We start from the raw sequence: 22,500 nt of genomic DNA on the forward strand, positions 1-22,500 counted from the left end.
TGTGTATGTGTGTTTGTGCGCAGTGTGTGTATCTTTGTGTCTACGCGTGTGTTCTTGTGTAAGTGCATGTGTGTGTGTGTGTGTGTGTGTGTGTGTGTGTGTGTGTGTGTGACACCATCACAGGTCTGGTTGTCACACTGCAGAGGGGCGGGCAGTTGCCAGGTGGGCATACGATTCCCGCCGGTGGGCAGCAGACCTAAGAACGTCACGTTCTTCACCTTGCCCAGACCAACATAATCATCCATCAACCAGCCACACAATCTCTCACTGTCCTCAAAGGACCGGAGTCAAACAATTACCACTCCCTATTTAATCTCTCTCATTGCAGATTGACCTACAACAACCCACACCATTTGACAACAAAGACATTGCCGGTCTCTCTTGTACAGAAATGCTATCTCAACGAGACTAACCTGTGTAATTAAAGGTTAAATGTGTTGCACTGAAACGCCATGGATTTATTGTTATACAGGGCTTGGATATGATGAGGGTGACCATATTAGGATAGATAGAAGAGTAGAAGAACCTTACCTCAGGCTGGGAAAGACACATGCCAAGCTGCTGAAGAAGGGAAGGCCTTGTACTGTAACAGCTACAGAAGGTAAACACATAGGAGGAGGCTGTATTATTCATGAAGCCAATATCCCTCAGTGAGAAAGTCAATAAGTCAATCCAAGAATCAAAACCGAGGAGAATTGTTTGATTGGCTGTGTGAGGCAGAAGCACAGGTATGAATCACAAGCCCTGGTGGAAAATCTTAAGGCCAGAGGGGTTAGTGGTTAGCTTCGCCCCTCAGGCGGTGTCGCCCTAGTGGCTGAGGGATCACAGGGGCTCTGCAAACCTCAACACATGACCCTAGAATAAATATTACTATACTCCATTATTTATCACTAGAAACCCAGCTAGACCCCAACACAAAATTAACTTAACCCCTTCAAACTGGAGATGCAAAGTAAGGGACTGAAGAACTGTGGATATATCCATGGATTTATACATTATATTATTCTTTTTTATTTTTGTCCTTTATGTGTGAATAAAGCACATTTATTTAAGGCTTTAGATGGATACAGTGTAAGCCAGACCTTAATAATACTGTAGGCGTACGTTGGTGAGGGCGTGGTGGTAATACTTAGAGGTTATATTACGCTCCATGAAACTTGTGAGCCGTGGACAGAATCTCTTCTGAAAGAGAAGAAATGTCAAAAAGAAAAGTCAATATTCTGGCCCAGCGTCTGCGCAACACAAGCCAATGGAGAGGCAGGAATAACATGGACTCAGGATAACAGAGGTCAAGGGGCAGTGAACACATGAGGCTGTTTTGGGGTGATGTTAATCTTGTTAAGTTAATTAGGCCATTTGGTTATCTTAACCTCATCTTCCATGCACACACATGCACACGCACACGCACACGCACACGCACACACACACACACACACACACACACACACACACACACACACACACACACACACACACACACCCACACACACACACACACACACACACACACACACACTCAAAAGCTGAATCAGACAACAACATCCTAAGTATCTACGATTTGGTAAATTAACTTTCCCTAAAACTTCCACATGAAGCAAGAGTCCTTATAACATTATGCATGACAAAAGTCAGTCAGGTAAAGAAATATGATAATGTATGACCTCGATATTCTAAAGAGGCATCTCTGAGTGACAGGCATGCCCTAGAAAGCGTACGTTTTGGAGATTGGGATACACACACACACACACACACACACACACACACACACAGAGGAGGAAAGGATGGCCCTGCTGTCCAGGATGTCTTAATGAGACGAGGAGTGTGTCTGGACTGGGGTCACACAAGCAGCAGATTCACCATCAGTGTTGCTCCCATCAGGGGTGCAGCAGACTGGAAGCTAAAGTGACAGATCTCCCTTCCCCTGCCTTTCTCACAGGGATGGAGGACGGAACCTGTGTGTGTGTGTGTGTGTGTGTGTGTGTGTGTGTGTGTGTGTGTGTGTGTGTGTGTGTGTGTGTGTGTGTGTGTGTGTGTGTGTGAGTGTGTGTGTGTGTATGTGTGTGTGTGTGTGTGTGTGTGTGTGTGTGTGTGTGTGTGTGTGTGTGTGTGTGTGTGTGTGCGTCTGTGCGTGTGTGTGTGCAGAGGGTCGGCCGTTGGCCAATAGGTTGGCTGTGCTAATGGACTTCTAGCCTGCTGGTAGATCAGTTCCCGAGAGAGGACTGCAGCCAGCCCTGTTCTCACCTCACTGCAACTGGGTCCCCTGCAAGAGGGAAGACAACCACACTTTCATCACCATTCAAAGACATAGTATTTTCAGTCTCAGTCAGTGTGCTTCTCTGTCTCTCTCTCTCCCTCTCTCTCTCTCCTCTCAAATTGAGGTTTGCATTTTCTGATCTACACTTTTAACCACCACGATTTATTCACAAAGTATCATGCTGAGTTAATTACAAGAGAGATACTATATAGGTCTGGCTACCAAAATGTCTTGCTGCGTATTGCATTTTACTTTGTGTCAAGTAAACATTTGCTTGTTCCATAATAGTCTACCTTAGTCATCTGCCATTTCCACTTGTTGACCTCTAGATGGTACTGTTTACCGTAATACACGCATTGACGCTTCATGTCCTACTGCAGGACCGCAACCAACACACTGTCTGCCACCCACAGAACTCAAAGACTCAGAGATAGAAAATACGGGCGGGAAATATGGTAATCATATAATCATTTGATACTATAATACATATTATGAATGGATGGCAAGTCATAGAAAATTAATTGTTACATGTCTACAACATAAGAAGCGTTCCTATTTATTTGGCTTGAAAAGACTGTTCCACAATTACAAAGAGGGGTAGGCTTGTGACTCATGTCATGTTTGAGTCTTTAGAGCAAACTAATGTGAAGGGGCTAATAAAGAAACATTAAAATAACAATAAACAAGTGAGAAATTCCGTGGTATGTTCCATACCTGATTATGCACCCCCAGGTGCACCAAACATAACAGCCATAAGCCATTATCTACGTGAGACATAGAACACTAATCACCCGAAGGCCTGGGCTGAATGTATAACTTCAACTGTACAGTGAAAGTCCTCAGACCTATCGTGACATTGAACTCCATTCGGTGCGCAACGGCGGTGGGCTGACACATGTTTCCTCTGCTTCTTGTTTTAAGCTATCTATTTCAAATGTTTAATTATTAGAAATTCCTCTAGGGCTGTACGGCTGACATCAATTGAAATTTAACAAAAAGATAAAAGGATAATGTGCAAGGGACAGTGTTTCAACCCTCTCTATCGCTCTACCCAAGCCCCGGGCATCGGTTACGCATCTCCGCAGCCTGCAGCGTCTCACCGGAGTCTGGCCGCTCCGCGGTGGTGAGTGACGTTACTTCAGACCAATCATATAGCTGCTCAACCCTTCCACGCGACTGTAATAGAGAGGGGGTCCAATGACGAGTGTCGGGGGCGTAGATGTGGTGTACTTCACCCCCCTATGGGTTTATTCAGAGTTAGTGCAAGATATTCAGTCCTAGGAGGAAGGGGTGCAGAGATAATCGGAACACACCACTCTTCAGTGACATCAGATTGAATGGACTTGATACCCCTTATCACGGATTGAATCAGGTATGTTCTGATGCTCTGAATATTTTTGCGTAACGGGCTTTCTTTTCGGTTTTTGCCTCACGTTATTTACCGATGGATGCGCATTACAAACGGACTCCTGTGAACTTGACACATGATGGGACAAGCGAGCCTTTTACATCCTACGAGTCGGCGCTGTGAACTGAACAGGTAGCTGAAACGACGGGCTGGCGAACAGGGCTTGTATGGAAGCTGCTGGTGATGCGGAATGACTTAATGGGACCCGGTCGTTCAAAGGAATCCACCGTGCGCCACTGATCACCTGATTGTATTGGAGAGCATCACCGAGAACCGCACTCCACATAGTAAGAGCTATTCGTGTAAAGTTGAACGCCAAAAACGAACTGTGAAACATTTAGTAATGTATTTTGCCTCTCTCTGTTGCTTTTAACACTCAAATTGCTGTTGTCGCCTATTTTTGGAATCAAACAATCTTACCAGACTTGGACTTACACACATCTAACAGCATCGATCCACATGGATATCTTAACAGTGGAGTAAGCCAGCATTTTCCTACTTGAATAAGCACGACAGGATTCGTACCCAATAGGCTATGAGCAGAGGACACATTCGGATTTTCTCATGCGCTAAAAGGGATTTCTTTTGGATACGGTAAGGACATGCATAGCTTGAAATGTAACTGTTGGTGGTACCTTGAATCAGATAATATCACACGCGTTTTGAATGCTATTAATCATTATCATTTAAATGTAATGAATAGGCTATAACCTACCTACAACCGCTCTGTGAAGTTAGGACAGCGACGGCAAGTGCTTAAGAGGCGTTAGAGGGGTCGTTATGAGCATAATGTGAGCATTATGAGAGACGAGGCTAAGTAACGGACTTGAATGGCTGCTTGAATGGTTGCTGCAGTATTATCTTATCATAAGCTTCTGGATGTAACGGAAATACTTGTCGGGGAGCCAAAAGCAGATAGTTGACGGTCGATTCAGAGGATGGAGCTTCAATTTAAGTAAATGTTAGTTAATCAAAGCCATTGCTTTTAGAGAATGGGATTGGCTGTTTTATACCGTAGCTGATTCTTTCAATGTTGATAATAGTGGTAATTATTCAGATGAAATATAAAGAGAAGTTGGCCTATTTCAGGGTTTCCTATACATTAAATCAAGTGATTATAGGCAGATTTTACGCATTATTTAGCTATCTATGGATACTGATTCTAATACCCCTCTTATCTATTCATAGGGCCCTTTGAGGAAACTGCCCAATCTCTAATGCAAGATTTCATGAATCCCTTTCTGACAACATTGCATTGGGAGAAGAAGTGATTGAAAATTACAGAGGTTGATTGATAGAAGCAACTAAACCGTTGCCATGGATCTAAAGGATTTTTACCTGTTGGCTGCCCTTGTTGCCTGCCTCTGGCTAGACCCTGCTATAGCCCAAGAGCTCATCTACCCCATCAGAGAGGAGCTGCAGGAAAACGTCCTTATTGGAAATATACCAAAGGACCTGAACATATCCCATACAAATGCTGCGACCGGAGCGAGTGCTAATCTGGTGTATAGGCTAGTTTCTAAAGCTGGAGACAACCCTCTGCTCCGAGTCCTGAGCAGCACGGGGGAGATCTTCACAACCTCCAACAGGATAGACAGAGAAAGGCTCTGTCCCGGACCCTCGTTCGAGGAGAGTGAGTGCTCGTTCGAGATAGAGGTGGTCATCCTGCCCAACGACTACTTCAGACTGATTAAGATTAAAATCATCGTCAAGGACACCAATGACAATGCACCCATGTTCCCCTCTCCGGTCATCAACATTTCCATCCCGGAGAATACACTCATCAACAGCCGCTTCGCCATCCCCTCTGCCACGGACCCCGACACCGGCCCCAACAGCGTCCACAAATACGAGCTAGTGAACGGGCAGAGTGCTTTCGGCTTAGACATCGTGGAGACGCCTGAGGGGGAGAAGTGGCCCCAGCTTATCGTGCAGCAGAACCTGGACAGAGAGCAAAAGGACACGTATGTGATGAAGATCAAGGTTGAGGACGGAGGGAGCCCGCAGAAATCCAGCACGGCCATCCTCCAGGTGACTGTCACTGACGTGAATGACAACAAACCTGTGTTTAAAGAGAGTCAGATAGACGTCCACATACCAGAGAACTCTCCCACAGGGACGTCTGTGGTGCAGCTCCAGGCTACGGACGCAGATGTAGGGGCTAATGCAGAGATTAGATATGTGTTTGGGACCCAAGTTTCTCCAGCCACTAAGAGACTTTTTGCATTGAATACTACCACTGGCCTTATAACAGTACAAAGACCCCTGGACCGAGAGGAGACGGCTATTCATAAGCTGTCAGTGATGGCTAGCGATGGCAGCTCCAGCCCTGCCAGAGCCACCATCACTATCAATGTGACTGATGTGAATGATAATCCACCCAACATAGACCTGAGATATATTATCAGTCCCATTAACGGCACCGTTTTCCTCTCGGAGAAAGACCCCATCAACACCAAGATCGCTCTTATCACTGTCTCTGACAAGGACACTGACGTGAACGGCAAGGTCATCTGTTTCATTGAGAAGGATGTCCCCTTCCACCTTAAAGCTGTGTATGACAACCAGTATTTACTAGAGACGTCTGCATTGCTCGACTACGAGGGGACCAAAGAATACAACTTCAAGATTGTAGCCTCTGACTCTGGGAAACCCAGCTTGAATCAGACTGCACTGGTTAGAGTGAGGCTGGAGGACGAAAATGACAACCCACCAATTTTCACCCAGCCTGTTATCGAACTGTCTGTCATGGAGAACAACAAACGAGACCTGTTCCTCACCACTCTCATTGCTACAGACGAGGACAGTGGGAAAAACGCAGAGATAGTCTATCAGCTGGGGCCAAACGCCTCTTTCTTTGATCTAGACCGTAAAACGGGCGTTCTGACGGCCTCCAGGGTGTTCGACAGGGAGGAGCAAGAGAGGTTTCTCTTCACGGTGACCGCCAGAGACAACGGGACTCCGCCCCTTCAGAGTCAGGCGGCGGTCATTGTGACAATACTGGACGAGAACGACAACAACCCCAAGTTCACACACAATCATTTCCAGTTCTTTGTGTCTGAGAACCTGCCCAAATACAGCACCGTTGGAGTCATAACAGTCACAGATTCGGATGCAGGGGAAAATGCCGCCGTTTCGCTCTCTATACTAAACGACAATGAGAACTTTATCCTAGACCCTTACTCTGGAGTTATAAAGTCTAACGTTAGCTTCGACAGGGAGCAGCAGAGCTCCTACACGTTCGACGTCAGGGCCGTTGACAGTGGACGGCCGCCGTGTTCCTCTGCCGCCAAAGTGACCATCAACGTCATCGACGTAAACGACAACACCCCCATCGTCATCTACCCCCCCTCTAACACCTCGTTCAAACTAGTCCCCCTCTCCTCCATCCCTGGGTCAGTGGTGGCCGAGGTGTTCGCTGTAGACGGGGACACAGGGATGAACGCAGAGCTTAAATACACCATCGTCAGTGGCAACACCAAAGGCCTGTTCAGAATCGACCCTGTCACGGGTAACATTACCCTGGAGGAGAAACCAGCCGTATCTGACATTGGCCTCCATCGTTTGGTCGTCAACATCAGCGACCTGGGCTACCCTAAATCATTGCATACTCTGGTGCTGGTGTTCCTCTATGTGAATGACACTGTAGGCAATGCCACATTTATCTATGAGCTCATGCGACGAACCATGGAGACGCCTCTGGACAGAAACATTGGGGAGAGCAGTGAGACCCTCCAGAGCGGGGACTACTTGACCATCATGATAGCCATCGTGGCCGGGGCCATGGTGGTCATCGTGGTCATCTTCATCACGGTGCTGTTACGCTGCCGCCACGCCTCTCGCTTCAAGGCGGCGCAGAGGAAGAAGCAGGGCGCCGAGTGGATGTCCCCCAACCAGGAGAACAAACAGAACAAGAAGAAGAAGAGGAAGAAAAGGAAGTCGCCAAAAAGCTCCCTGTTGAACTTTGTCACCATTGAGGAAAGCAAACCCGACGACCCCACCCACGAGCCAATCAACGGCACCATCAGCCTTCCCGCCGAGTTGGAGGAGCAGGGGATAGGTCGCTTCGACTGGAACGCAGCGCCCACCACCACCTTCAAACCCAGCAGCCCAGACCTGGCCCGGCACTACAAGTCGGCCTCGCCGCAGTCAGCGTTCCACCTCAAGGCGGACACGCCCGTCTCCGTCAAGAAGCACCACGTGATTCAGGAGCTGCCATTGGACAACACCTTCGTTGGGGGCTGCGACACCCTCTCCAAGAGGTCCTCCACTAGCTCAGACCACTTCAGTGCCTCAGAATGCAGCTCCCAAGGAGGTTTCAAGACGAAGGGCCCCATGCACACCACCAGACAGGTAAAGGAGCACTTTTACTGGTCTATAAGTACTGCATATAATTGCCCTGTTCAACAGTGCTGAAGGGCCAGTATAGACGTAGGCCTAGAGGACACTTGCTCTACATACAGTTTAAACAACAACAAATGAGAAATGGGGGGGGAAAAGTCCCACTATAAGTCCCACTATTAGTTGTTTTCTTGTTACTGTACTTGTTAAAACCAAAAAATACCTTGAGCATTTATTTCATGCTATGGACTGAAGGACCACGCACACAAGCATATGTTTTTCTTGATTGACGAAGTTCCCTACAGACTCTTACCATGCATTGTTTTAAATTATTGAGATATAATTCAATCAAACATTGTACCAAGTGGGTCATTTGTAAGCCTTGTTGGATTCCAGAGACACGTGAGTTTCGTCAGCACTTAGAGGTCAACAGAGATACAGTAGTTGGTGAAATGTACAGAGACATCATTGATGTTGCAAAGATGCAATTTCTTCAAAACATTTGTGAAAGAAACATTTTTTTCTCGCCTGTCTTCCCAGGTTACCATTTTATAATTTATTTACATGAAAACATATTAGGCTCCAACACAAGAGAAGCGAAAGCCAATCTGCATTCTTTAGTGAGTCATGTAAAGACAACGTGATGGTTCTTCTTGAGGATCATTGTTATCATTTTATCTTTGTCTTCAAACAAATGAGTTGACTTTTCACCTTTTCCTTCATAATATGAGTGTGGACATTATTATTATTAATTTCTTTGTTTGTTATTTTTTTCATGTGCATTTTTAAAACGCTCTATACCATTGACCTGCTCTATAGCTGAAGTGATCACAATCATGATGATGCGGGCAATGATAATTGCAATGTGACCTTTTGAATGTCAGCATAGGAATCATGCAATCAACTCAGCTTAAATTGATATTCCCCACTCTCTACGGAACACAGCACACTAGCAAACTAACCATTCCGAGGCCATTCCGGAACCTGATACACATCCAATTGAAAGAGGATTAGCCAATAATGAGCCTCAAATTTCAACCTAATCCATGATGCTTTTTATCAAAGCCTTATTAATTTTGCCCGCTAATAGAGCACCCTACAAACATGCTGCACTCCTAATCTAATGAAACGCATATGGAGACACCGAGTATGTGGGAGGAGGAGGAAAGGGGAGAAGGAGAGAGAGAGGGAGAGAAAGAGAGAGGGAGGAGAGGACTGTCGGTGGATGGGTGGGTTGGGAGGGGGGAGGTGGGAATAGTACCTGTAGGTGGCACTGTTGCTCCAGTTGGCATATCTTGGCATGGGGCCAGCCTGCAGTGAGCTTCTAATACTAGGGGAGGGAAGGGAAGGAGAAGCGAGGAACCGACTGATTGTGTCCGTGGCTCTCTCTCTTTTTCTCTCTCGCGTTGTCTCACTCTCTCTCAGTGAAAATACTCATGCCTAACGACAGAGGAAACGCACAGGCAGGCAGGCAGATTGATAATGGCAGTCAAAGAGGAGAGTGATAAGATCTCCCCGGAAGAAAGAAAGAGAGAGAGAGAGTGGCGTGACGGTGTTACGGGGGGGGGATTGGGGCGGGGGTGGTGGGGGCGACGACACTGCGTGACTCCTATTGACGCACGTCTCCGGGTCAGTGGATCTGAGGTTGTATTTAATGTTTTCAGCGCAAAAAGACGCCAAACAAAAGAAGCATTCAGTCTGATGGTGTTTCTTGGCTTGATAGGGGGGGGGGGGGGTAGAGGGAAGGGAATTGCCCTGGAGCAGGACAGGATAGGACAGACACATGAGATATGGCACTGTGTGTGTGTGTGTGTGTGTGTGTGTGTGTGTGTGTGTGTGTGTGTGTGTGTGTGTGTGTGTGTGTGTGTTTGCCTGTGTGTATGAGTCCAATTCCATCGACCCCCCAGTGGTCATACCGCAATTCAATAGAAGATGCACAGTGATCAATCAATAGTTTAAAACAAATGATGCAGAGAAGCGTATAATGTAGACAGCCCTGGTTATTGATATATTCTATATTGTATCTAAGACCGTGTAGCTACATAGTGAAACTGTACATAATGTTGTTTTTTTTAAAGCTTTTGCATCCAACTGGTTGCAAAATGTTACAGATCAGCTTTGTAATTGAGAGTCAAATATAAAACGTATGCTATGCAAATATGACACCACACAGTCTACCCCCAACATTGTTGTATTCTATATCACACAATCTTTCAATAGAACCCAATTCATATGTTTGCCTTTGTGAAGGAACACCAACCCAATGGCACAGCATGAGTTTATGTTTGAGTCCCAACAAACTATCAAATGTACATTACTCACTTATGTACAGTATATAGTAGTTAGCCACTAATGGCCCCGTGGTTTTGTTGTTGTCCGGCTGAACCATCCCCAGGGCTGAACCTCTCACAAGCCATCATCTATCCCCCCTGAATGGTGCACTGGCATCTAGCAGCATGTGTTATCACATCCGTAGGATTGCTGGAATCAGCAACTGCCCCCAAGGCCCCCCAAACCCTGCTGATAGCGATAGCTAGCGAGCGCTATTCCTTATTTTCCATCAACAATTTCCGTCCATCCCTAGAGACCTACTGCATATTAGTGTGTAAACAACACAGAGAGTGTAACGTGGAGCACACTGTCCTAGTTTCAGGACGACAGCAGCAGCAGCAGCAGCAGCAGAGAGCGTCTAGGAAACCAAGGGTGTAATCATCGCCTTTCACCATGCGATTCACTCTTCTCCTTTTTTTGGAGATTTGTTTGGGGGAAGAACAGACAAGATATGCATTTTGTTAATCTACTGAAACACAGGCCCCTGGCTGATTGGTGTGATGTATATCAGAGCTCAAGTTCTGGACTTCAACGAAGTAGTGTGTGAAACATTTAACTTATTGATTAAAACTGCACATCTCTCAGTCTCAGAGTGGTAGTCTCCGCGGGGTTCTCTTCAGCATGAACAGCTAATAAACTCTCGCCTGCTCTCGTCTGCTCTCTCGCCTGCTCTCAAAGTAGGGAACCAATGCAGTTGATAGGAAATGTGTAGAAATAGAGATTCATATTTCGTTTGTCCACTTTACATCATGTGTCCTAAAACGTGCGTATTTGACATAGTAGTTACACAGGAAAGGCAAGGAAAGGCACATGTATTTGTATAGCACATTCATACAACTTAATGTAGACTCATAGTGCTTTACATAAAACATGAAATAAAATAACAAATAAATAAATAAAAATGAGTCATCATACAAAATTCACTCAATTTAAAAGCCGAACAAAGATACAGTAACAATTTAAAATGTTCACCACATAAATATTGTTACACATGGTACACCACTTACAAACCTATAATCGTTGGTATAGTGTGACAATGTGTAATAATCATGAAGCGAATTAATTCCACAGAGTTTTTAGAATAGTCCATGCAAAGCTCTTCCCTTTCAATAGCCTCTTCACAAAGCAAAATCATATTAGTATATTTGACTTCATTGGTTTGAATGTCAAGGACAGATGCAACCAAAACCTCACAGAACAGATAGAAATAAGTTGACTGAATCTCTTATTGAAAATCATCACAATGGTCCATCCCATTCTCTGTGAGAATCGATTCACTCGATTGGCTCTTAGTTTATCGCTTCAACAAAGCAAATGCTCTCTCTTCATCACACGATAGTCAGTGTCCATGTAGTCTACTTATGCCTTGTGCTCTCTACAAAGAAACTAGGCTCTGACTTGAATCACAATGTAGTTTCTCTGAAACTCCAGGCCATCAGCATACAAGGGAAAAGGAAACCCCTATATGCTGTGCTTTAGAAAGGCAACCCAGTTTTGACACTAAAGAAACCTGACATAAATGGGAGTTTTGGGTAGGAGGCTGGCGGGGGTGAGGCTGGGTTGGCACAGTCCTCTATTCCTTGAGCTCCTTCTCTAATGAATGGACATTCTATGCAAACAGGAGTCATAGAAGGACGCGAAGAGAGAGGCACTGCCTGCCTGTCGTAATAGACCATTGTAATTCTGCTGCCTTGGGGGAGTCGTCCTTCTTCTACAGGTTCATTTGCCACATTAAAAGGGATTAGTGCTTTAAAGGCGGGTGGGGGGGGGGGGGGGGGTTGGCGGGTTGGGGTAGAAGGGGGGGGGAGGGGAGTGTGGCGGGGCGGCTGAGGTTTGAGAAGATTAATGGACCATGACAATGTTGCACCTGAGGGGAAAGTCTGTTGCTATATCTTTTGAGTTTTGCTGATGCGGACCTCAGCGGGCGAGAAGAGAGAGAAAGAGAGAGAAAGAGAGAGAGAGAAAGAGAGAGAGAACAAGGCTACCTATCTCCAAAATGTACGCTTTCCAGGGCAAGCCTGTCACTCAGAAATGCCTCTTTAGAATATCGAGGTCATAAATTATCATATTTTTGGATTATTTATCTACCCACATTACCTCTACCTGACTGACTTTCGTCATGCATAATGTTATAAGGGCTCTTGCTTTATATGGAAGTTTTAGGAAAGGTGAATTTGCCAAATCGTAGATATTTGGGATGTCGTTGTCTGATTGCTTTGTGTGTGTATGGTTGGAGTTGTAAAAGTGAGAGACAACTTTGTTAACTACAATAATTCTGCCTTTAAGCATATCCTACCCCACCACAGTTCCTTCTGCCAATAACAAACCATCCTTAGAGACAACACCAGAGTATCGATGTTATTCAATCCAAAACACGTGTTTCATATTGAGAACAACAACCACACAGTAACCTGTAAGATATATTTCCCTCCCTCAGATATACTGGGAGTGGAGCTTCATATCAGAAGCCTAAGCTGAGAAACCGTTGAAGACGCAGCAGGGCTTTGAAAAAAGGGTGAACAAAAAGGTATTTGGTGTTCAGGTTCATGTTCGGACGCTGGTTGTCTCACAGGGTGAGAACGGATTGAAGAGAAATGTGGGCTGAAGCGTTTAGGTAGGGGATGATAGTGCCGTGGATCAGAGTAGAATACTGCCTCAGGGAATATTTAGTTTTTGTCTGTGTGAGACAACAAAATGAATAAAACTCCCTGCTGCTTCACTGGCTGAACGACGGAGCTCATTTTTTATGTTTTATTATTTGTATTTCAACTTTAATTGTTGGTGCACATTTTAACCCCCTAAGCGAGTTGGGATTGATATGAGAAACGATCCCCTTCAGTTTGTTTCTCAGATTGTTATTGACGGGATTACAGGACTGTAACACAGAACATGGCAAATTACCAGGAATTTAATGAAATGATGATTTTGTTTGTTTATTTATTTGTCCTGTCACCTTTAACGGTGTCTGTCATCACAGCTCATTCATAGAGGCATGGAGAGAGAGATCCATCGACACATCGGTAGTGAATATCAGGCTTGGTCTGTCAAATTCAACCATGACATATCATGTGTCATGTTTCTTTTTTTGCATTTATCAGTGTGTGTGAGTGTGTGTGTGTGTGTGTGTGTGTGTGTGTGTGTTTGTGTATTGTGTATGTGTCTGTGTTTGTGTGGTGTGTGTATGTGTGTGTGGTGTGTGTATGTGTGTGTGTGTATGTGTGTGTTTGTGTATGTGTGTGTGTGTTTGTGTATTGTGTATGTGTGTGTGTGTGTGTGTGTGTGTATGTGTGTGGTGTGGTGTGTGTATGTGTGTGTGTGTGTGTGTGTGTGTGGTGTGTGTATGTGTGTGTGTGTGTGTGTGTGTGTGTGTGTGTGTGTGTTTACATCTATGCTTTTGTGTGTGTCCATCACTGTTGGATGGCAGCCCATTCATCTGTCGAGCCAGAAAAGTCAGCGTCATCCATCTCAGTGTCATTTCACAAAGCAAATTGATTGATAATAGATCTCTTGGGACTTGCTTTATGAAATAAAGTATGCACGCAAACACAGTGAGGTGGTTTTTGTGTGCTGACTGACTGTCATTTCTTCATTCATCCTCAGGCTTTTACTAATCCAACAAACACATGTCCCCATGTTTCTAGGGCACTCAATCAAATTGACAAACTAGCTTCAAATATTGTTTTCGCACACTTTAACACCGCATGACTAAAAACAAGCAGACTAACAGAAGCCTAAAACACTTAGGTCATCCAAAAACACAAAGAAACAAACATTTGAGACATCAGATTTTATTTAAATGCACCTTTCCCTCAATGAAGGAGACCAGAGTTAAGGCTGGAAGAAAATGTTTCTTGACTGCTTGACTGCTTGCTTATCTGGAAGAGGAATAAAGACTGCAGATGATTGTTGCTACTGCACTGTATGAACCGATGCAACCTCCACCCTCCACCCCGAACCTGACCCCCCCCCCCCTTCCTCCCTTTTACCTGTGTTTTATTGGGGTCAGAGCTATTATGTATAAGGTTAAATCACCACAGAGTGTGTTCACCTTTATAGACCAATGATTTCTGACACATGGGGGTTCTGCGTTCAAAACAGCCCCTCCCCCCATTCTCCCTCCCTCCTCCTACTTAATCAGTAGGCCTGTCTAGGGCTAAACTAGGGGAGGAGGAGGAGGGTTGGGGGGGGGGGGTTAGGAGGGGTGTGAAAAGCGGTGCTGTCTCCCTTGACATGACAACCCTGGAGGGGGGATATATGTGTGTGTGTTTGTCCTCAGCTCGAGGTTGTCCCGTCAACTGGCGGCTCGTCACTGCTCTGTCATCAAACTAGTAACTTTGATAATAATAATGACACCCTCCCCGTCCCCGTCCTCCCCACCTCTCCCCCCCCCCATCCCAAAGCCAGCCAGTCAGCCATTCAGCCAGCCAGTCAGCAAGCAAGCCAGCCAGCCATTCAGCCAGCCAGCCAGCCATTCAGCCAGCCAGTCAGCAAGCCAGCCAGCCAGACACACTTGACTTATAGTGTGTCTGGGCTTGCTCTGCTTTCTCCACCAATTGACTGGTCTCTCTGTCCCTGGCCCTCATATCTCACTGCGACTGTATAACCACATCAATGTAATTTATACTGTATATAAGAGATGTTTTATGTAAATTGAACTCCTGGTAATCTTGCCTAATGTGCTGTGTTATACAATAATGGACTTGTTTTTTAATTTTATTTATTTCCCTGCTCTTTTCTCTTTCTTTTTTTTTTTTTTTTTTTTGGTCGATGTAATGTAATCTCCTCCAAATCTGTACTCAGTCCCGATGCATCAGTAATCTACAACCCCCCCTTTTGTTTTGTTTTCTAAAAGCGTTGTTTGAACAGTGCTATTTCATCTTTATAATTTCTTAATAAATGTTTCAAAGAGATTATATCTTTCTTGTTTTTACTTCCCCTACCCCAAACTACAGTAGTATATGCTGAGTAGGTGTTTAGAGAGAGAGAGTTCTTACAGACATGCTGTAGATGTAAGTACTTGGTTTTTGTCACTGTTGGAGTGGAGATGAGCTGAAAGCGATGAGTGAAGATTAGGGTAGAGATGAGACTAGCGGAACCCATCCGAGTATGGATGGACGCCAGCGTCCATGCAAAGCATCTGAAAAGTTGGAGCATGGATTCATCATCCACCACACTGTATGCACTGCCAGAGCGTCATCATTATCTACCATTGTATTTATGAATGTCATAAAGATTTTCCACACGCAAGATGAAACTCAGACCAAACCAGTGACCAAACAATGACGGTTTATTGAAACGCTTTCCCCCTTTACCTTATTCCCATGTGCAGAACCATTACCGTTAATGAGACTTCCCGTACACTATCAAGAGATGCGAAAAGAACAATTTTAAGACATTAAGATCAAAGATGTCAAAGATACGGGCCGCGGGTGATTAAAGGAGAGATCAGCTTTGAAATGAGAAGATAGCAATTAAGTCCTCATTGCATGGTGTCTTATCCTTTTTTATCTCATGTATAATCCCTACCACCCCCTCCCCTGATTGAAGGACATGGAAGTTACTCGAAAGCTCCATAGACTTGTATATGGTAAGATACATATAATATAAACAAATGAAAGAGATACAGTATATTGTGACGTTAGAATTATAAGGTTCTATCTCCATTTTGGTCAAAATTTAGTTTTTCACATAATCTGATCCATTAGGTGTTTATTAATGCCTGTGTGGTGTTATTTTTAAAATGTTGATTTTTTTTTTTTAGTAATTCATAAAATACAAAGGTTCCATCTCACAAAACATAATGTTATAATGGAATGTAAAAACTTTGACGCTCAATATCTCTGAACTACCCTAAACGGAGATAGAACCTTATAATTCTAAGCTCACGATTATATCTGTCTATAATGTATTATTGTTTTGTTCTAACCTTCAGATGCCCAAGGATTGAATTTGGTCCAGTACGGCCCGTGACCGAAATTAGTCTGACACCCCTGCATTAGATGAAACCCTGTTACACAATGCTAAACAAGGAGGCATTTTAACACCTAAAGTTACAGCTACACCTTCTCCTCTGTCTGGTTGAAACAAGGTCAGGTAGCAGGATGTGTTACTGGGGTGTGGGCTCAAGACCTCAGGATTCAGCTCTACTGGCTACGCTGCGGAGAGAGAGAGAGAGAGAGAGAGAGAGAGAGAGAGAGAGAGAGAGAGAGAGAGAGAGAGAGAGAGAGAGAGAGAGAGAGAGAGAGAGAGAGAGAGAGAGAGAGAGAGAGAGAGAGAGAGAGAGAGAGAGAGAGAGAGAGAGAGAGAGAGAGAGAGAGAGAGAGAGAGAGAGAGAGAGAGAGAGAGAGAGAGAGAGAGAGAGAGAGAGAGAGAGAGAGAGAGAGAGAGAGAGAGAGAGAGAGAGAGGGAGAGACAGAGAAAGAGAGGAGGGTGTATTTCAAAGTGCAGAGCCAACATATCTATGGGCAGTAGGGGCTAACTCTGCCTAATCCTTCTACTCTATTTGGAGGCCGGGCTGGAGAGCTTAGTCTGCATTTGAGCGAAAAAGGGATAAATAAATAAATAAATATAGGCTTTAGTGGTTGACCTCGTCACTTTCAGAAAGCTGCTTGCTGCTCACCAACTGGAATTTGAAGCCAGACTTCTGACCCGAGGAATAATGAAATTCAGACAAAAAAGACACACAAAAAAAGGAAGTCAGCGCTGAATGTCGGCTATCTGGCGTTTCAATGATGCGACGAGGGGTTCTAAAATCCAGGTGGAATTCAGAGATTCTGTGTCGTCGCTCGAGATATCGCATTCCTTTGAGGCCGGTGTCAATTGGACAACAGTGTGGACTATTTCCAGGTTCCACTTTTCTTCAAGTCGATTTATTTTCATCAGACAGGCTATGTTAGATAGATATGTCCAGGGATTTGCTTGCGATCAGCAAAACTCAACCCTTCGATGTCGATCTGTGGGGACGCACTCTTGCAAACCCAAATACTTACAGCACTCCAAAAGAACATCAGTCACCTGCTACCCGAATATTAGTTACCTTCTAGGGTATTCCATTTAGAAAGGATTATACACGTTTTGTTCTTTATGCGTGTAACCCCTGGGACTGCAAATTACACTTCACTTGTGTTCAATTTCAACACCGAGGATGAAGGCGTTTTTCCTAATTATTCTCAATGTAAAGCAGAGTACTTTTTTGTACCAGTGACACACATTGAAAATGCACACACACACACACATAGCAGATCTAATACTTTTTTCTACTGATCATTACAAACTATCTTTAAAGATCACATTTACATTACGAAATGATATCTCCCAACTACCGTTCTGGTAACCTTTCTACTTCATTGAACGGCTAGACACTTCGATACTGGGTACAGGAAAGTTCACAGCAGCAGCCAACTCACTCAGACAGATCATTAGCACTGCAAAGTACTGCACCCCGACTTATCTGGCTCCACTAGCTCCTGATTGGCTCACTCTGGCCTTAATAGGAGGCCTCAGACTGTTTAAGACACTGTGCCAGAGGAAGGGAAACAGACCAACAGGTGATTGGGTGTAAATATATGTAGATGGCCTTTTGAATGGACTGATGTAGTCATCACTGGAGCCTGAGGGGGACATTCTCGTTTTTATTTTCTCCTGGTTGATTGTTTGTTAGTTGTTAGGTGGCGGTGGAGTGAGGTGTTATGAGTCAAAGACACAGAGAGAGAGAGAGCTGTGGATGGAGGGAGGGAGGGAGGGAGGAAGGGAGAGAGAGAAAGAGAGAGAGAGAGAGAGAGAAGAACACTAGATGGGGGAGAGAGAGAGACATTCAGAGAGATGTGGATGTGAGAGACAGAGGGAAGAGAGTGGGACTTGTGAAATGCAATTTTCCTCACTAGAAGACTGGAGTGAAAACAAAGAGAAGTCTATTCAACTCCTCGGGGTTGAGGACACGGGTCTGAGTTGAAGTGTTGATGGATTCTGGAGACATGCTTTATGCATGATGTTACCCAGACACACAGTGCACTGCTGTACGCTATACTGTATATACTATGAATCACAACTGTATATCATATACCACATGATTCCTGCTACATGGAGACATTACTCCTTACCAAGGTTAGTTCAACAATGTTCATGTAATTAGTTTTTTTTAAACATTTCAAAACTTCCCATAATAATACCACCAAGTATGGGTAGCGCAAATGATATCAGTGTCTGACTGTCTAGACATTGCTATGACATATACTGTATAATTCACCTTTGACCTCCAATTGACTGTCGGAATGTCAATAATAATAATAATAATAACAGTTTGGCCAGCGAGTGTTGATGGCTCTGTGGCAGGAGATTGGTAGGAAGCAGATAAAAACAACCATATCTGCTCTGCAGGGAGCTAATTAACCGAGTGGTTGTGATGTACAACGCGGGGGGAAGGATGTCTGTCACCCCAGCTTGCTCCATGTATAGACTGCAGATTACTATCGATCCGTTTGCGTTGTCTCTCACCCCGGGGCGTCTGCTCTTGTGTTAGCTCGTTAGCTAGCCCCCGTGCCTCTCCTCTCCTCTCCTGTAGCCTTTGTCTGGGCGTCGCAGGGTGGATGGAACACGGAGGCAGATAAGGGCTGTGATAAATCTGCCTGAGAATAAGCTGTCATAGAGGTGCTGCACATGGGAATATTTAACACAAACATAAAATATGGCTTGTCTGTTGTTTTATCGTCGGGGGTATAAGGGATGGCAGGGTTTTAAAATACTCCCTCTCTCTCACTCTCTCGCTCTCTCTTTCTCTCTCTCTCTCTCTCATTCTCTCCTCTCCTTCTTTACCTTGCTCTTTTTTATGCAGTCGTCGCATACACAGTACACAGCCTCTTTGTTTGTGACAGAAAACGAGAGAGAGTGAGAGCCAGAGAGTAAGAGAGAGAGAGAGTGGCGGACGGAATGGTGGATTGCCGCCTTATCGCCTCGCAAATAATATGCAGAGGTGTTAAACATTTCGCTGCCTTATTTAGATGGAATGATTTTGTCCTGGCTGCTCCGGTGTAAGGAGGGCTGAATTAGGGAGGGGGAGAAAATTGGTTTCCCCTATCTCCCTGTTAGCGCAGCGGGTCCGAGCCGCTCTCCTCTCCCTCCTCTCTCTCCTGCCTCTGCTCAGACGATAATGTACCTGATAAAGGAAATATGCACCAGGATTCGTTTACTTTTTCTACTGCCCCCTTCTTTTAAACTTGATTTCTTTTTTTCCGGGGGCATTTTCTGGCTGTTTTCACTCTGTGGGTCCTGGCTGGCTCCCTGGAGAAGTGAATACTTTTGGCTCAGAGGACAGGGGGGGGGGGTCGATATGGGTGCACTGGGAGAGGAGAGGAGGTCACGTTGGATGATATGGTCCACTGTGTCCTCTCACCTCCGACGGCAAGCCAGGGCACAGGTGGGAGAGCTCCGCTACAATGTTTCTCAGCTCCAGTTCGGACCTGACCCAGAGAACGGCCTTAGCTTACAGAGAACTGCTCAGATTGCCGACCAGTTTATTAGTTAAATCAGAAGCTCTGCTGTGGTCTGCGGGACTGGAGTTGAGTTAAATCAACTCAACAGACCCACAACAGATGTTGCCGATTCACATAGAGAAGACTGCAGAGTGACACTGTGGCATATTGATGAGCTGCCATAACATCCGTGCCCTCTATTTGCCCTCAATTACCCCTCCTCCCTCTCCCCTTCCTTCCTAATCTTTTGAAAAAACCCTGCTCTGTCTGTCTGTCTGTCATGTGACATGTGATGTGACCCCCCCACACACACACACACACACACACCACCATGCCTGGCAGGGTGTCTCTCTGTATCCCAGAGAGGGGCTCTAACTCTGATTGAGTACAATGAGGGTCCTTCACTGTCACCATGCAAGGGCCCCCGAGGCTCACATCACAGGGAACCCTATATGAATGGAAGGGTGTGTGTGTGTGTGTCTGTCCATTTATGTCCATTTGTGTGTGTGTGTGTGTGTGTGTGTGTGTGTGTGACTGCTTTCACCCCCCTCTCCAACAAGCCATCTCTTCTCTCATCCCCCCTTCCCTCAGCCATCAGTAGCAGCCTTGTTCAGCACAGTAGTAAAATACCTACTTATTAATAACCCTCCCTGTGGGAGGGTATTGATATTGAGGGTATTTTAATAAAGGAAAGATCAGGACAAAGGAGATTACAGGGTCATCCTGGCCTGCCCTGATGAATATCTAAGATGATGTATTTATGGCGACAGCCACACATGTGGTTTCCATGCATTTTTGTATAGGGAAATAATAGGATCATGTATTAGTAATGATAACCAACATGCGATGTGTTCTTTGCATTTCATTACAGAATGAAATATTAATGGAAAAAATGTTAAGTTTGGTAATGTTTCTCTCATTCCCCAGTTGGTCATTTCAGTTTTTTGTCCAAAATATATTTCCATCTCTGTTTGTGTACTTAGGGTACTTTAACTAATTGTTCAGGCCAATTATGATATTTTATTCAACACATATAATTGCTTATCATCTGTATTCACGCTGTACACTGTATTACTGTAAATGCCTCATATTTACGTCTGTAAGCAATGCAATTGCACAGCAATACAATTAGACATTAACCTTGCATGGCTCCTTCTTTCAAAAGCCAGACTGAGCTGTTTGGCGAAAACACAAACAAAAGCAATCTATTTTTATTTTTTTTATGGTAGTTGATTTTTTTTCAAGAGATTGAGCCAATGGACTACTTTTTGTGGAAATTATTGGATTTTATGAGGAGCACATACAATGTCTCTAGGTCACATTGTACTGGCTCTGCACAAGATTCTACTTTATTAATACCCTGCCAGACTCTCAGCCATGTCTGCCTGTTTATCTCTCATTCTGATAGACACTTGTAAACAACATGTCTTTGTTGATTTTATTACTTCTGTCACGAGATATAACCAAAAAACCTTCACCAGCTGTTTAATGGGTAGAGGGGAACTAAAGCTATACTGACAAAACAGTAATTGGCTAGTAATGTCTAAACACTCTATGTTTGTTTTGAGCCCAATTGCTGTAACACATTCCATACATGACTTCTTAATGTCATGCTCCTTCTTCAGCTATTCGTGACGTTAGAATTATAAGGTTCTTTTTTTTTTTGTCAAAATTGAGTTTTTTACATAATCTGATCCATTAGGTGTTTATTAATGCCTGTGTGGTGTTATTTTTTTAAATGTTGACATTTTTGAGTTAGTAATTAATCAAATACAAAGGTTTCATCTGACGCTCAATATCTCTGAACTGCCCTAAATGGAGATAGAACCTTATAATTCTAAGCTCACGTATTGTAGTTCATGAACAAAACCAAAATCTCCACGGAACAAAATAGTAATCGGCTAGTAATGCCTAGACTACCAATGGTTGTTACTGTCACTGACAGGATTTCAAACCTGGGTTCACAACTCCTTGACTGTTGGCTGTATGCGTTTGCTTGGAGCCCGTAATTACATGACACATTCCAAATATCGGATATGTTTTTCAGGCAATAGAATTATCCTTTTCCACCTATTGCTGTTCATTAGCTAGGTAGAGGAAAGGGATGAAAAGTGCTCGCAAAAATCAATGAGCTGAATATGACAGAACATTAAAAAGAAGTGCACTGTTTCAAAAATAGATGGTATGGGAGAAAGAAATTCATTGAAAACCAGTCAAATTGCCAATGACCCTAAAGCTAAGCAACGAACAATAATTCTCTAATTGGAAGGTGAGTCCCCCATCATTCCTTGTTGGGCAGATAATAAACGCACAGGTTCATATTTAATTTTCCAATTCCTCAGGCCTCACAAAATGCCAGCTTCAATTTTCGATGAGGAGTCGCCCTTCAAGGCCTCAGTAATATCAAGCACAAACAATCAATCCTGGCCCATCTCAGAGAGCCTTAATCGACTTGGAGAGAATATTAAGAGGCCTCGTCTGTGGAAAAGCTTTCCGCCGCTGCGCCCTTCCCTTCGCTAATTTGTGTTTGTGTGCCAAGGGAGGCCTCACACTGGGACGGCACAACAGGCCTTGAGCCTCACTCAGCAAGGGGGGGAGAGGGCAGACACACACATACACATACACACACACACACACACGTGAGCTTAGAATTATAAGGTTCTATCTCCGTTTAGGGCAGTTCAGAGATATTGAGCGTC

The 22,500-nt window shown here is 44.5% G+C and overlaps 1 protein-coding gene across 1 annotated transcript in view; it reads left to right on the plus strand.

Annotated features, from left to right (window-relative positions):
* Positions 1-4,979: 4,979 nt before the first annotated feature.
* Positions 4,980-22,500, plus strand: part of pcdh9 (protocadherin 9) — a gene marked incomplete at both ends in the record, with an annotated part of 189,081 nt that continues 171,560 nt past the window's right edge. The window contains one exon of the mRNA XM_080540032.1: positions 4,980-8,015. Coding sequence (XP_080396158.1) covers positions 4,980-8,015 — 3,036 coding nt within the window. The remainder of the gene's footprint in view (positions 8,016-22,500) is intronic.

The sequence above is a fragment of the Nansenia antarctica genome (assembly GCF_963989245.1).
Source record: "Nansenia antarctica genome assembly, chromosome: 1".
In the NCBI taxonomy this organism is placed as follows: Eukaryota; Metazoa; Chordata; class Actinopteri; order Argentiniformes; family Microstomatidae; genus Nansenia; species Nansenia antarctica.